Source organism: Camelina sativa, chromosome 13 (genome assembly GCF_000633955.1).
Source record: "Camelina sativa cultivar DH55 chromosome 13, Cs, whole genome shotgun sequence".
In the NCBI taxonomy this organism is placed as follows: Eukaryota; Viridiplantae; Streptophyta; class Magnoliopsida; order Brassicales; family Brassicaceae; genus Camelina; species Camelina sativa.
The window spans coordinates 17,193,201-17,209,823 of NC_025697.1; the positions used below are offsets into that span (position 1 = coordinate 17,193,201).

The following is a 16,623-nucleotide window of genomic DNA, read 5'->3' on the forward strand; positions in this document are numbered from 1 at the left end:
AAGTTGTGGCTTGCTTCTCATACCACTTCTTAAACCTGGCCTTCATCCTCGCCTCAGGCTCCCAAGTCTGCTCCTCAACACCATCACAGTCCCAAAGGACTCTCATCAAAGGAATCTTCTTCTTCCAAAGTTCCTTGATCCTCCTTTCGAGAACCCTCACTGGTCTCGCTTCCAAAGTCATGTTGGGCTGAAGATCCTCGGGGATCTTAGCCAACAACTGGTCATCCTCACGGAGACACTTCCGCAACATAGACACATGGAAAACCTTATAGAATGCTCGCATAACCTCAGGTAACTCTAATCTATATGCCACTGGTCCGACTCGCTCAATCACTCTGAACGGACCCATATACCTCGGACTCAACTTAGTCTCAGTCAATGACCTGTTCGGACCCCGCAACATGGCCATCTTGAGGTACACTCTATATCTAACCTGAAACTCTAGATCTCTCCTCCTCCTATCGGCATAACTCCTCTGCCGATCCTGAACTTCCTTCATGTTCAGCTTGAGAACCCGAATCTTCTCCAAAGTCTCCTGAACAAAATCTGCCCCGTACATGCTCCTCTCCCCCACCTGAGTCCAGCATAACGGTGTATGACACGGCCTCCCGTACAAAGCCTCATAAGGAGCCATGCTAATACTCGTATGCACCTTAGTGCCCATCTCTCCCTGAAATGCCTGCAAAACACCGAAGTGAACTTGGAATCCCTATCAGAGACAATACTCGCTGGCACCCCATGCAACCTGACTATCTCCTTCACATACTTCGTGGCCAAGACTGCTGCTCCATCAATCTTCTTAATGGCTAGAAAATGTGCCGACTTAGTCAACCGGTCCACAATGACCCAGATAGCATCAAACGTCCTGTACACTGGCAAACCCACCACGAATTCCATAGTAATCATATCCCACTTCCACTCTGGAATGGGAAGACTCTTCAGCAAACCACCAGGTACCTGATGCTCAGCCTTCACTAGCTGACACACATCGCACCTCGCAACCCAACTAGTCACGTCCTTCTTCATCCTAACCCAGTGATAGTACCTCTTGAGATCTCGGTACATCTTAATCGCTCCTGGATGAATAGAGAACATGCTAGCATGAGCTTCTCTGAGAATCTCCTGCCTCAACTCCTCATCCTTGGGCACACAGATCCGCCCATGCACCAGAATAGTACCATTAGCCGAAACATGATAATTTGAGTCAACATCCTTTGAGGCATTCACCAGCCCCAAATCCGACTCCTGAGCCAACCGCACTCTGCTCAACAGATCTGCTTGATCAGCTGTAACCAAATCCATCGGCTCCTGAGAAACCGCACACAAGCTCAACGCACTAATCTCACCTACCAGAGAATCCATATCCTGCTCCTGAGCCGAAGCCGCCCGCTTCCGACTCAAAGCATCAGCAACCAAGTTAGCNGTGGCCAAGACTGCTGCTCCATCAATCTTCTTAATGGCTAGAAAATGTGCCGACTTAGTCAACCGGTCCACAATGACCCAAATAGCATAAAATGTCCTGGACACTAGTAAACCCACCATGAAGTCTATAGTAATCATATCCCACTTCCACTCTGGAATGGGAAGACTCTTCAGCAAACCACCTGGTACCTGATGCTCAGCCTTCACAAGCTGACACACATCGCACCTCGCAACCCAACTAGCCACGTCCTTCTTCATCCCGACCCAGTGATAGTACCTCTTGAGATCTCAGTACATCTTAGTCGCTCCTGGATGAATAGAGAACATGCTAGCATGAGTTTCTCTTAGAATCTCCTACCTCAACTCCTCATCCTTGGGCACACAGATCCGCCCATGCACCAAGATAGTACCATTAGCCGAAACCTGATACTCTGAGTCAGCATCCTTTGAGGCATTCACCAGTCCCAAATCCGACTCCTGAGTAAACCGCACTCTTCTCAAAAGATCTGCTCTATCAGCTGCAACCAAACCCAACGGCTTCTGAGAAACCGCACACAAGCTCAACGCATTGATCTCTCCTACCAGAGAATCCATATCCTGCTCCTGAGCCGAAGCCGCCCGCTTCCGACTCAAAGCATCAGCAACCAAGTTAGCCTTACCAGGATGATAGGCTATCTCAAGATCATAATCCGTCACCAGCTCCATCCATCGCCTCTGCCTCAAGTTCAGCTCGGGCTAAGTGAATATATACTTTAGGCTCTTATGATCTGTAAACACTTGTACCTATGCACCATAAAGATAAGATCTCCAAATCTTTAGGGCAAAGACTACAACATCCATCTCCAAATCATGAGTAGGATAGTTGTCCTCATGCTTCCGCAACTGCCGCGAAGCATAGGCAATCACCTTCCCATGCTGCATCAACACACATCCCAAACCAACTCTGGATGCGTCTGTATAAACCACATAGGGTTCTCCCTGCTCAGGCAAAGCCAACACCGGAGCAGTGGTCAACATCTCCTTCAGGCTTGCAAAACCCTCCTCACACTCCTGTGACCAGACAAAAGGGACATCCTTCCCTGCAACTTAGTCATAGGTCGTGCTCTGCTCGAAAACCCCTGCACAAACCTCCTGTAGTATCCTGCCAACCCAAGAAAACTCCTGATCTCCGTGGCATTCTGCGGTCTAGTCCAATCCCTGATAGCTTGAATATTCTCTGGATCTACAAAAACCCCATCTGCACACACAATGTGACCTGGAAAACCTATCTCACGCTGCCAAAAACTACACTTTCTCAGCTTAGCAAACAGCTTCTGCTCCCACAGCTTCTCCAGAACTGCCCTCAAATGCATTGCATGTTCTTCAGGACTCTTAGAATAATCTAGGATGTCGTCGATGAAAATGATGAAAGACACGTCCAGAAACTCCTGAAACTCGTTGTTCATCAATCTCATAAACGCAGCTGGTGCGTTAGTCAACCCAAACGGATCGCCACGAACTCATACCCACAACACATGAGTGTCGATCGACACCCACCCCCAAAACGCAGAGTTTTGGTTCGCGAGCGTTACAAAAAGATATGACTATTTAAATAGAACTTCTGTTATACCGAAAAATTGTGATGAAAAAATATGAATAAAATATGATGAAAAGTCACAACTATATAATGAACAGTTGAAATCATATAATTTTTTAATAAAACATTTAAAAATATTTTTTTATGAAAAGGTACAACGAAAGATCGTGTAACACCCGCGAACCAAAATTGCATTTTTGGTGGGTGTGTCGATCGACACAGTTAGTGGTGTCGATTAACACAATGTGAAGTCGGGTGTTCGGTTTGATTTTAGGATTCTCTTTTCAAGTTGGTTTGGTTTGGGGGTCGTATATAAGGTGTGGAATCGACATATTTGGGTTTAGAAAACCTATTTGTCACCTCCTTTGTGTGAAAAACAGAGAAAACGATTCCCAAAAGTTCATGTGAGTTTTCATGAAGGTTCTTTGAAGCTTTTTTCATTGTTCTTGTGAGTTTTTGGCTTGAAGGTTAGAGATCTAGGGATGAGAACGTGGGAAAAGCTTGTGGTGGTGTGTCGGTCGACACTAATGCGAGGACGGCGCGATAAATCTTACGAGCATCGATCGATGCCATGTGGAAATGTCGATCGATGCAATTAGGGATTTCGTGTAATGTCGAGCATGCGTCGACCGACACAAGGGTAGTCTATATCGGTTGACACACGTCGTGTGTCGATCGACACCAACCATCAGCAGCGGCTGATAATGTGTTTGCTCTGTGTTGCCTGGTCTGTTTTATTGTTTGTTGATTGTGGCATGAGAGATCTTATTGCTTGTGTGTATAGCCCTGTAGATGGAAGGATTGTCTCACTAAGTATTTCTGGTAATACTTACGCCTCTCTTTTGTGTTGTGGCGCATGTAAAGGTTAAGTGTGATCGTGGAATCAAGGCTGTGAAGAAGAGGTGTTCTAGAGGTTCGGTTGATTGCTCTCTGCATTTGATATGATGCTAGAGTGGAACTTAGCTGTCTAGAACGGTTGCTAGGATTGTTGGTTCTATGACTTTGTTATGTTTTAGATTGTTGCTGGAATTGTTACATGTTATTCATTTATTCATTATTGGTTTATTGGAATTGTTTTGTATTATCCGCTGCTATTGATTGGGGGTTAGGATGCTAGTAAGTATGATATTACTAGATATTAGGATATTAAAAAAAAACAGAGCGGATTATTTCAGGTCGCAACTTTTATTGGCATTTATTCAGATTCTTATTATTATATAGATTACTTTCTTCCAAGTAATTTTTTCATACTAAAGTAAAATTTAGTTTGTAAAACAAAAATGTAATTTTGATTAAATCAAAAATTCTACTATAAATTCAAAAATTCTTCCATGACGAGAATCTGATACCAACTGGTGTAGAGGCAGAAGCTAAACAAGGGAAAGGAGTGACAGAGGCTCTATTTTGGCGAGACAAAACAGAGTGAACAAACAGTGGAGAGGATGAGAGGGACGATCGGTTTGGCGGAGGTGTTACGGAACAGTACAGAAATGAAGCGAGAGTCCTCCTCTCGGGGCTTGACACAAGCTCTTTTGGGCAATTAAGATTGCCTCTTTTTTGGTTTTTATTCGACTTCAAATCAATGATGTTGATACAAAGATTTGTTACTCTATTTAAGGCCAAAGAAATAAAAGATACGAATTAATCCTAACGAGATATCCTCAAGCTTTGAGTTTATCCCAAACAAAAGAAAACCAAATAAAGATAAAGACCAAATACGAAGCTTGTTGAACACGCAACCCAACACCGACTCTTAACGTCCAACATCTTGCAAATGTAACACGATGCACGTTGCAATAGTTCTCCCCAGCTGGGAGAGGATTCGACCATGAATCCGGCTCGGCATGATCACCAAGATAAGGTGATAAATACTTCACATTAAACACACCCGATGTGTCCATATGCGGTGGTACGCTCCAGAACCTCGACAGTACCGAACCGACGAGACTTGAGTTTATTGTATTCACGAGCAGGAAGATGATATTTTGTAAGCACAACCCAAACCAGATCACCCGGACCAAACAAAAGCTCACAATGCTTAGCATCAGCAGCCACCTTATAATTAGTCGTTGCGGACTCAAGATTTTCCTTTGCAACATGGTGGACATGCTCTAGTTCAGTAACAAAGTCGACAACATCCCCATGGAAACGAGTACGGTCTGGAACAGCAGCGAAATCCAACGGACCGTGAGGAACTTGACCATAGACGACCTGAAATGGACTAAAACCCAGATTCATAGTGTGGTTGTGAGCAAATTCAGCTTGACACAACATAGATTCCCAGCGGCGAATGTGATCACCCACCAAACACCGCAGTAAGCTGCTTAACAACCTTTTGGTGACCTCAGTCTGACCATCACTCTGCGGATGATAGGCGGTGGTCATCGAGAGACGTACTAGCATTTTCCACAACGACCGCCAAAAGTGGCTTCAAAACCGAGAATCCCGATCAGAAACAATAGACAAAGGCAAGCCATGCGAACGATAGATTTCCCGGAAGAAAAGAGTAGCCACATGAACAACATCCGAGGTCTTTTTGGAAGGAAGAAAATGGGCCATCTTGGAGAAACAATCAACCACCACAAAGATGTAATCATGACCCCGCTGAGTACGAGGCAGGCCGAGAACAAAGTCCATGCTCAAGTGGGTCCACGGCTGTGACGGAATAGGTAATGGCATGTAAAGTCCCGCATTAGAGGCTTTCCCTTTGGCTTTTTGACACACGTGACAACGCTCCACAAAACGTTCAACATCACGACGAACAGACGGCCAAAAATAAGACGTTGTGGCGAGGGTCAAGGTCCTATCACGCCCCACATGTCCCTCGTTATGGAGCTCACGAACGATCTGCAAACGGAGGCTGCAATCTGGGACACAAACGTGCAACCCTTTAAACAAAAAGCCCTCGTGAATAGTGAAGTCACTAGGTAAACCATGTTCGACGTCACGGAAATTGTAGAGAAAAAAGGGTTAGACGCGTAAAGAGTTGCAAATGTCTCAAACCCAGGAACTGAAGAGTGAATCGAAGCCAAACCACAATGTCGACGACTGAATGCATCTGCGACACGATTGCTCTTGCCCGCTTGATGGCGTATGGAGAATGTGAACTGTTGAAGAAACGCGATCCAAGACGCATGACAAGCTGACACCTTTGCTTGACTATCCAGATGGCGAAGGACAACATGATCAGTTAAGAGGACAAAATCCCAATGGAACAAATAGTGACGCCAATGGCGGATAGCCTGAACTATCGCATATAATTCAGAGTCATAGGTGTTATAGCGTAACCACACACCAGAGAGCTTCACACTAAAAAATGAGATGGGCTTCCCTTGTTGACTAAGAACAACACCGATACCCAACTTAGAAGCATCACAATGGAGCTCAAAGGTAAGCTCAAAGTCTGGCAGGACCAATATCGGCGTTGTGGTAAGCTTCTCCTTGATAAGTTCAACTGCTGCATTGGCATCCGAAAACCATACAAACTTATCGTCTTTCATGCAACTAGTGATAGGAGCCATGATAGAGCTGAAGTGAGGGACAAAACGACGGTAAAACGAAGCTAAACCATGAAAGCTGCGAACCTCCGTAAGAGAGCGAGGTACTGGCCATGAATTGACCGCTTCAACCTTTTCACGGTTCAATGCTAAGCCCTGATCAAAAATCACGTAGCCAAGGAATTGTACTTTGGACGTACCAAAATCGCACTTCTGTCGGGCCGCGAGAAACTTATCTCGACGCAACACTAAGAGGACGTCACAAAGATGCTGCTTGTGCTCGGCCAGTTGTTTACTGAAAATGAGAATATCATTGAAGTACACCACTACAAACTTACCAATGAATGGACGCAGGGCTTGATTCATTATGCGCATGAATGTGCTAGGGGCATTGGAGAGACCAAATGTCATGACTAGCCACTCGAATAAGCCTTCTCGTGTCTTAAATGTTGTCTTCCATTCATCGCCAGGGCGGATACGTATTTGATGGTACCCACTCTTAAGATCGATTTTGGAGAAGATTGAAGCTTTCCTGATTTGATCAAGAAGGTCGTCTAAACGCGGAATTGGGAAGTGATAGCGCACAATGATCTTATTAATGGTGCGACTGTACACACACATCCGCCACGAACCATCCTTCTTAGGAATAAGCAAAGTTCTTCATGCTCCGACGCGCTCATGCGCTAGTGAGGACTGTTAGGTAATGTAGCTCCTGGTGTAAGGTCAATGTGATGTTGGAGGTCTCGTACTGCCGGTAGACCATCTGGAAGCTCAGCGGGAAAGATATCACTAAACTCCTTGAGCAAAGTTTCAAAAATAGTTGGTGGTGTAGAAACCTGAGAACTGACTTGTGTAGTGAACACAGCTAAGGCCATGCCTTCAAGCTGAAATTCTTCCTTGAAGGCAGCATAAGAACATAACAACTGCGGCGGCTGTGAAACACCCGGTGGCAAGGAAAATTGTGAGAAAACTGACGGGCGAGTAGGAGGTTCAACTTTGGCAGGTGGCGGATTGCAAGTCAAATTAGGCGATGGCTGAAGAACAATCTGGTGTGACTCCCATATAAACTTATAGGTATTCTTGGCTCCGTCATGTATAATCTTTCGATCATACTCCCAAGGTCTTCCCAAAATCAAGTGACTTACATCCACTGGGGCAATGTCGAAGTAGAACCGATCCTTGTAAAAAGGACCAATGGAGAACGTCACTAGTGTACGCTGCAAAACATGCAAGTCAACACCATCATGTAACCAGGTGAGAAAATAAGGACAAGGGTGAGCTTCGACAGGTAACTCAAGTTTTCGGACTGCCATCTCGGAGATGACATTACGGCTACTCCCTGAATCAATGATGAACGTACAGATGCACCCTCGAATTGTGCAAGTAGACTTGAAAATGTTGTAGTGAAGCCAATTATCAGTGCGGTTAGGAGGCGCCACACACACCCGTCGTGAGACCAATGAGACTCCCGTGTCGCCAAAGGTAGGGTGTTCTTCATCACCTTGGGTTCCTTCAACCTCCTCTGTAGAATCATAAACATCATCAAGAGTTTCTCCTTTGTCGTCAAGGAGCATAGAGCGACGTTGTTGATTGGGACAGGCTGTCATTCGATGTCCTAATTCGCCACAAGAGAAACACTTAAGCGCGTTCCTGGTGGAACGCTTCAACCCATTCTCGCCTTCGCGAAAACCAAGCTTCAGCTCTGTTTTGACTTTCTCTTTGCTGTCACTAAGGTGAGTAGAAGACGGAGATGTTTTTTGATCAGTAAAAAGAGGTTTAGACGACTGTGAATTCCACTGGGAGGAGCGTAACTGGTGTTCGAACGAAGAGGTACGACGATGAGCTTCAGAAATTATGGTTGGGTCGAACTGGGCGAGACAACTCTACAGTTGAGGGCAGAGTCCACCAATGAACCTTGACACCAATTGTATTTGACTATCCGCGATATCATTGCGGGTAAGCAACACATAGAATTCCTCAGCATATTTGTCAACGGAACGAGTACCCCGTTTCAGGTTTTGGAGTTTGTTGTACATGTTTCTGTCATAATTGTGAGGCATAGAGGTCTCTTTAAGGTTCTTCTTAAGCTTTTCCCATGACTGAATCACACCTTTTCCATTGCGAGATCATGTAAGCTTAGTTTGCTGCCACCAAGAGGCTGCATGGCCCCGAAACTTAGTGGCTACCAAGGACACTCTTCGTTCGTTAGGAACGTTTTTAATCTCAAGCATATTTTCTACCGTTACGATCCAATTCAAAAGAGAGTCACCGCAAATTCCACAATGAAGTTCTGGAATATCCAGACGAAACCCCGCTTCCCATCGATTGTCAAGGAAGTGCTGGTCTTGGGGTCGTTGTAAGGCGAGATCACGTTGTTGATGTCCATGATCAGCGGCTGGAATGTCGTGCTGGGGAATAATTTGCCTGCCAACGGCGGCCACAGGTGGTGGATTATTGTCAACACGATTGTTGAGCAACGCATGAGTTAACGTTGTGATGGAGTTCTGCATCGCGGTTTGAGACTCAAGCAAGGTATCACGAAATTCCACCCAATTGATTGTGTTATCTGGGGTATTTCCCGGAACTTTTTCAGGCTTTGGAGGCATTGTATGGCAGATCATGACTCAACGCCAGGAACGAAGAGAATCTGATACCAACTGGTGTAGAGGCAGAAGTTAAACAGGGGAAAGGAGTGATGGAGGCTTTTTTTTGGCGAAACAAAAAAAAGTGAACGAACGGTGGAGAGGATGAGAGGAACGATCGGTTTGGCGGAGGTGTTACGGAACGGTACGAAGCGAGAGTCTTCCTCTCAGAGCTTGACAGAAGCTCTTTTAAGCAATTAAGATTGTTTCTTTTTTGGTTTTTATTCGACTTCAAATCAATGATGTTGATACAAAAATTTGTGACTCTATTTAAGGACAAAGAAATAAAAGATACGAACTAATCCTAACGAAATATCCTACAAGATTTGAGTTTATCCCAAACAAAACAAAAGAAAACCAATTAAAGATAAAAGACCAAAAACGAAGCTTGTTGAACACGCAACCGAACACCGACTTTTAACGTCCAAGAGCTTGCAAATGTAACACGATGCACGCTGCATCAACTGAAATACTAGTATTGTTTGGCTTTGGAGGGGATTCATTTTATGTTGAATAATTGATTGCTTAGTTTGGGTTTTATGTTGCTTAATTTCTATTTTACAGTTACTTAAATTGATTACCCGTCTCTTAAAACCAAACCAGAATTTTGCTTTTTCTCAGTTTTTCTAAACAACATTTCTATAATTTTGAAGAAAGACATACAAGCTATAAACATGTATGTAGGTAGACACATCAGTAGACCACCAGATAAAAAAGAGACTCCAAAGTGGGATTGAGAATGAGAAAAGACTCCAACATTGTATTGAAAAGACACATCGACTGGGTTTGAGAATGAGAAGGAATACTCCAACATTGTAGTTGTTGTGAGCTAAAACAACCATATCAATTCATCAAAAACCCATAAAAGCTTTGTAACTATGTGGATATGCCAAGCAAGTGCTAGATTTGGCTGATGACTCATTCTACAAATATGGATCAATAACTTGAATTGATTACAAATAAGAATCTTGATCAACATGGTATTATTTATTTAATTGATATTTAATTTGTATTATTATATTAAACAATGTAAAATTATATTTTTTGTTAAATATTTTGAAATAATTTAAATTAAAATAAAATTGTGTCACTTTTTAGTGACCCGATGTTAAATTATTTAATTACTACATCATTAATTACAATTGATACTAAACCATCTATCATTTATTAATAAATCATTTAAATTAATATCATTTATATTGTGCTTTTTTTTTTTTTGGGTTGTAGTATAGCTTATAAGTGTACATTATCAATGACTCCAATTGTACTCCTTATAAGTTGATTGTTCAAGGAATCTTTACGTTGGTTTTTTTTCTATTTTTTTTATTTTCTCGTTAATCATAAGGGCCGGGTTTTCAGGAACCATTAACTTAAGTTATTTCTTATACATTTTATCCTTCAAACTATATAACAGTACTATAGCTGCGGTGATACGTATAAATTAAGGGCACTTGAGGCGACCACCACGAGTGGTAATGGAGGCATAGCAAGGGCAGAGGTGGTGGTTTCCGGCTGTGCCTGGTGGCACACAGTTGCAGCGGGAACAACAGCTGTTGCATGCTCTCAAACACAGATTCGGCCTCGACGACTTGCTGCATCTACCTTTGCATCTTCCATCACAATCTACACACATATATGATGATAGTTTCATACACACATGTCTAATTTCAAAACTCATCAAAAGTGAGTATATATAAACAGAAAAATACGTACCAATTTTCACTACGCCTTCACCGACTTGTGCACCTTCAGCAGCGTGAACATGAAGCTGAAGAGAAATGATCAAATAATTATCATGCATTAATAGCTAGTGATTCATTATCACTGATCAACGTATGAATCAAGTATAGTATGATGTAAATTACATTATGTGATTCTTGTACGAATAATTAAAGACAAAAAATATGAACCTCATAAGTGATGTGACAGAAGAGGATAAGCAATAAAAGCAGTGTACTTCGGAAGATTGCCATGTCTACGAAAACATGCAGTTTCGTGCAAGATATAAAAACTATTATCTCTGATTCTCGTTTTGGTATTTCGGCTATGATTATATAAACCTAACACCTCTTTGGGTATATTTATAGTGCAAATCCAAATATTTTATTGTTACAACTTTTGTATTTTATAACAAGGTGGACGATCGTGCGTAGTTTTCATTTTTTTTAGCTAGGTTCGATAGTGAAGACATGTGTTCAAGATATAAGTGAGTGTGGTGAGTGTTCTCACGTTTACATGATGATGTGGACGGATATGAACATGCCACCAAAGTAGAGGCCACATGCCACCCAATGGCAATGACCATCTCGTTGAAATTGGTAATGTCCTTTACAAATTTCAAATTTAATAAGAAGATTTGGTGGCAGCTGAAGAGCAAGCATCTTCAATTTGTTAAATCACATAATTCGATTCACGCATTCTCTTTTACACGCGTATATTTTACAAGGTATGCATGTATAGTGCCCCATTTTGATAAATGTGATTTTCTTTATAACATTAAAATTTAAGAAAAGAATTGTAAAATTATTTTGAAAATTATAATATAAAAACATAAAGAAAACTAGGTTTGAAGAAATTAAGTTCATGAGAAATTGATAATGAATATTTTTTTTTGTGAAAATGTGATGGTAAAGTTAATTTAAACACAATTTTTCTCCTCTTTCTTTTTTCTTATAAAAAAATGTGTGACTTTCTAGTAATTATTTTCGTGGCTTTGGGCAATCGTCTCTACTCTTTAAGCTTAGCTAATGACTAGTGAAACACGGCTATTATACAAATTTTCAACAACACGAGTGAACCAACATTTACTTAACGTACATAACGCGCAAACTTGTTTATTTTTGGCAAAGTCGTTTGCGATCTTTGTAACATTTTTATTTTATTTTGAAGGTCTTTCGTATATAATCATATATATACAAGAACTTCCATTAATGGAGATACCATTTTGATTTAGTAGAATCACTTTTAGATTTAGTACACACTCCGCTACTAATGACATTGATATGATATGGCATTGGCCTTCTAACCAAGAGATCTTTCACCACACACGTGAGTAAATCAATCTCCATACCAAGAAATTGCAAAAATGCTTTCATGTTCTTCATCTTTATAATTTTTTGTTGTGAAAAAATTCACAGTCGACCCAAATCATCATTGTTTAACACCTTAGTAGCTGTGAATTACCAAAATTTAGAAATCCCAAGTGCTTCAAAGGTTTTCATTTTATCATTTCCTCTTCTCATCTTGGAATATTTTAGTTGCTAATTTTTATTGTTAAATGATCCATTTTCTTGCAGTATCTATTTATTTTGATTTTTTTTCAGGGTTGCTATACTTACAAGTTACAACAAGACCGGAACTTTAGTTGTTCAAAAGTAACACGTACAGTTTGATACGACTCATACCAGTTCAACAACCATTAACTTCTCATTAGTTTATAGCTACTCGTACACATACGTTTGTCTTCCAAAACATAACACATTCTATATATATATATATATATATATGGAGATGGAGGTAAAAATAGAATTTAAGGGCATTTAAGACGGCCACCGCGAGTGGTAATAGAGGCGTAGCAAGGACAAAGATGGTGGTTTCCGGCAGTACCAGGTGGCACACAGTTGCAGCGGGAACAACAGCTGTTGCATGCTCTCAAGCACAGTTTCGTTCTCGACGATTTGCTGCATCTACCTTTGCATCTCCCATCGCAGTCTACAATCAAACGTACACACATTCATATGTATAATCCGCTTAAAACTCACCAAAAGTATATATTTGGTTTTTTGTAGCAAGGGGAATTCCAAGTATTAGTCCATATATATAGTTTCCTTCGTCCAAAGACCATCAGCTTGTGATAACATCTCACTAAAAAGCGTTTAATGTTGTCCATAAAGAAAGATAAAACTAATTGGGAAGAGAGTACTGCACCCATCAGAAATGTTAAAAGTTATATACAAACATTAACATAAACATAGTTTACAAGTTAGGGTTACGTACCGATTTTCACTACGCCCTCACCAACCTTTACGCCATCAGCAGCATGAACGTGAAGCTGAAGAGGATGATCATTCATCATCACCTTTATCAGTTATTTCTTATACACATAATTTTAAACATAATATGATTCAAGATACATTAAGTGATGCTTCGATAAATAAAAGACTAAATTATAAACCTCATAAGTCGTGAGACAGACAATGATTAGTAACAGAACCAGTTGATATCTTAATCTTGCCATAGATGCAACTTCTAAGAGTTTTGCAAGATATAAAACTAATTTTCTCTGATTCTGGTTTTGGTATTACGGCTTTGACATTTATGGTATATTTATAGCACTACAAGAAAACAGCATAAAATCGACAGGCATATCCATCAGTTTTCCGTCGAAAACGACAATTATCGATGAATTACAGACGTAAATGTCTGTCGGTTCTAAAGCGTCGGAAAAAATAATCTGTCGGAAATTTGTCGGAAATTACCGACTGATTTCCGATAAGACAAATACCGACGGATAACCGACAAACATGTTGAGTCGGTAAACCGTCGGTAAATACCGACAGATTTCCGATGGATATTTTACCGACGGATTTCCAACGGATTTTGTACCGACGGATTTTCGACAGCATTATACCGACGGGTTTCCGACAGCATTATACCGACGGGTTTCCGACAGCATTATACCAACGGGTTTCCAACGGAATATTTACCGACGGGTTTCTGACAGCACGAATACCGATGGATTTTCCGACGGTATTACCGACGGAACTACCGACGGTTTCACGATTGATTTTTGAAAAACTCCGTCATTTCCGACAGAATACCGACGGAATGTTTCGAAAAAATCCGTCGTTTCCGACAGATTATCGACCGATTTCTTCGAAAAAGTCTGTCATTTCCGACTGATTAACGACTGATGTATTTTTTGTATTTTTTTAAAATTGCATAATTATTCAAATTTTAATACTAAATTTTTTGTTAAAATAGAAATGCTTATATATTAATATTTAAAAATTTTAGGGAAATATTATTTCGTACAAACATGGAAAATGTTCTAAAAACCGAAAACATAAATATTTTACAAAACAAAGCTAGAATTCAGAAATCTAAAAGGCAGAATGTCTTGCCCGCATTCGCTCATGAACGCTGCTAGATCCTCATCCCTCTTCTTGTTCTCCTCGTCCCTTCTTTTGTTCTCCGCTTTTTGTTCTTCCATTTCCTTTTCCAATGCTGCAATCCGAGCATCCTTCTCTTGCAGAGCTTGTTGGAACTCTTGTGTGGGAGCAAATGAGTAACCCGTTGATTGAGATAACGGGCTTTGTTGGGAGAGATTTCCAAGTCCAAAAATCCGTCCCTTGTTTTTTTCAGTTTCCTACACATTCATTTTAAAAATTATTCAAACATTTTAAAACAAAACAAAGTAAAATCAAATTTTTAAAAAAAACAAATATTACCTCATAAAAAATCTCGTTTAATTTCTCTCTTCCAAGTTCAACAGTAGACTCCGATCCTTCAGAAGATTGTTGGGAACTGATTATCTCCTCTTGCCGCCTCCTCGAACTCTCAACAACCAGCTTAGCTCTACCATCTTGTATTTGTTTGGTCTTTTTGTTGGTATGCATATCCTCCATCAAAGTAATATGGTCTGGTACCACACCATCCCTAATAGTCTAAAAGAAGTATTTTAATTATATAAAGATTGTCTTATTAATGATAAAAAATAACAATTATACGAAATCTTAAAACTTACAAGTTGGCGTTGTCGGGTATAGGCGCTAACTGGACCATTGTTGTGGGTTGCCATGCCCAACCCGCCACGGTCGCTCCTTCTATTCTGAGAATATTTTGAGGAAAGTGAAACTGTATTTACTTCACCCCAATATTGAATCAAACCTTGGAAGAGATCATCGCTCAACCCTTTTGGCACATTTCCTTTCTTCCACTTTTGCTTCCACTCATTCAACATCTTAGAATATTGTCTAGCAGCCGCCTTCTTAAACTCTTTTCGAACGTTGTTGGTGATATCCGGATGCCAAGTGAAATCTTGCTAAAAAAAATAGTAAGATAATGCATTATGAGAAAAATATTATAAAACGATGTTATAAAATTAAAGTAATAAAGTTGAAAACTGTACCGCAAATTGCTTAAACCACATTTCTTGTTCTGACGAAGGCATCACTGAAAACTTTGCGTATGGTGTTTTGAGGATTCCATACATCATACGCAAAAGAGATTTTGTGATCCCATTATGCGAATCACAAAACCATGTGGTATTTGGAGCGCCATAAGAATCTAAGCGGGTGATAAGTTCTCGTCCCGGTTGAGAAACAAAATCTTCAATGGTCATCTCCATGGGAGCATGTTGTGAAGCTTGTGAATCTGGAACGGGGCTATGCCGTGAATGGGAACCACTAGCTTCTCCAGCAGGGTGGTTCCCACATGTGTTTGCAACATAAGAACCATAGTTTCTTTGGGAAAAAAAAACAAATTTAGATCCTATATGAATATAGGGAAAAAAAATACAACAGAGGCACAAAAAGATGGTAAATTTTAAGCTGAAAAACGATTGGAGTTTGATAATTAAGAAATATAAATCCAGAGTTTTAGTTTAATTAAAGAACATAAATGATTGTTTTACCAAAAACACAAAAATTAGTTTTTTCCAAAAATAACAGTATTAGTTTTTTTCCAAAATCATTTTTAGTTTTTTTCTTCAAAAACTAAATTAACACATAATTTATAACATTAACACATATTTTACAATAATAACAAATAACTAAACTTTCAACCACAAAAAAATTTTCTAGAAAAAAAAACAAGATAAAACAATTAAACAAAAACCAAATCATCAAAAAAAAAACGAAATCTAACACCCTAACAAAAACAAAAACGAAATCCAATTCATCATTCATCAAATCACAGTCTAACAAATCACACTCTAACAAATCTAACACTCTAAATCTTCAAATTAATCTAAAGCCAAATCTTCATAAAATCTAATAAATATACCATAATCCTAAAAAACTAACAAAAATTAAGGAAATATGACAAAAAATGAGAGAACTTACGCCATGCTTTAAAGAGAGCCGCCGGAGTAGAGACAGCCGCCGGAGTAGAGAAATCCGCCGAAGTAGAGAAATCTGCCGGAGGGAAGAAAGCCGCTGGATGAGGGAAGAAAGCCGCCGGAATAGCAGCTGGTTTGGACGCCGGAAGTCGCCGGATTGGAAGCCGATTCGTCGCCAGAATTTTGGTTGCGAGAGCGAGAGAGAGGATTTGAGAAGTTGGCGTTATGTCGACGAGTGCGAGAAAGAAAATGAAATGACTTAGGTTTTATCGATGTTACCGACGGAAATACCGACGGAACATCCGTCGGAATTCAATAAAAAAATTAATTCCCCGCGATACCGAAAATTTAATTGTATTTCGTTCCCGGGGTGAAATTTCGCAATCCGTCGGTAATCCGTCAGAAAAAACCGATGGATTACCGACA

At 40.5% G+C, this 16,623-nt stretch overlaps 3 protein-coding genes across 3 annotated transcripts; all 3 read right to left on the reverse strand.

Annotated features, from left to right (window-relative positions):
- LOC104736957 (gibberellin-regulated protein 3) lies at positions 10,490-11,285 on the reverse strand. Its single transcript, XM_010457045.2, has 3 exons — positions 11,048-11,285; positions 10,851-10,905; positions 10,490-10,760 (listed from the first exon to the last, which is right to left on the reverse strand). Exons 1-3 carry the CDS (start codon positions 11,108-11,110, stop codon positions 10,579-10,581), a joined length of 300 nt encoding a protein of 99 aa, XP_010455347.1. The 5' UTR covers positions 11,111-11,285; the 3' UTR covers positions 10,490-10,578.
- Positions 12,541-13,438, reverse strand: LOC104736958 (gibberellin-regulated protein 2-like). The gene is made up of 3 exons (XM_010457046.2): positions 13,312-13,438; positions 13,134-13,188; positions 12,541-12,848 (listed from the first exon to the last, which is right to left on the reverse strand). Exons 1-3 carry the CDS (start codon positions 13,372-13,374, stop codon positions 12,667-12,669), a joined length of 300 nt encoding a protein of 99 aa, XP_010455348.1. The 5' UTR covers positions 13,375-13,438; the 3' UTR covers positions 12,541-12,666.
- On the reverse strand, positions 14,212-15,486 carry LOC104738310. The gene is made up of 4 exons (XM_010458506.1): positions 15,268-15,486; positions 14,884-15,180; positions 14,588-14,803; positions 14,212-14,505 (listed from the first exon to the last, which is right to left on the reverse strand). Exons 1-4 carry the CDS (start codon positions 15,484-15,486, stop codon positions 14,212-14,214), a joined length of 1,026 nt encoding a protein of 341 aa, XP_010456808.1.

Bases quoted from the DNA above. Each gene is read 5' to 3' on its own strand.
- LOC104736958 (XM_010457046.2), bottom strand. From the start codon at position 13,374: ATGGCAAGATTAAGATATCAACTGGTTCTGTTACTAATCATTGTCTGT. The intron at 13,189-13,311 runs GTTTATAATTTA...CATCCTCTTCAG, and splicing joins TCTGTCTCACGACTTATGAG to CTTCACGTTCATGCTGCTGA. The intron at 12,849-13,133 runs GTACGTAACCCT...GTTTGATTGTAG, and splicing joins TGAGGGCGTAGTGAAAATCG to ACTGCGATGGGAGATGCAAA.
- LOC104738310 (XM_010458506.1), bottom strand. From the start codon at position 15,486: ATGGAGATGACCATTGAAGATTTTGTTTCTCAACCGGGACGAGAACTT. The intron at 14,804-14,883 runs GTAAGTTTTAAG...TACTTCTTTTAG, and splicing joins ATACCCGACAACGCCAACTT to ACTATTAGGGATGGTGTGGT. The intron at 14,506-14,587 runs GTAATATTTGTT...ATGAATGTGTAG, and splicing joins TAAACGAGATTTTTTATGAG to GAAACTGAAAAAAACAAGGG.
- LOC104736957 (XM_010457045.2), bottom strand. From the start codon at position 11,110: ATGGCAATCTTCCGAAGTACACTGCTTTTATTGCTTATCCTCTTCTGT. The intron at 10,906-11,047 runs GTTCATATTTTT...ATTTCTCTTCAG, and splicing joins TCTGTCACATCACTTATGAG to CTTCATGTTCACGCTGCTGA. The intron at 10,761-10,850 runs GTACGTATTTTT...ATATGTGTGTAG, and splicing joins TGAAGGCGTAGTGAAAATTG to ATTGTGATGGAAGATGCAAA.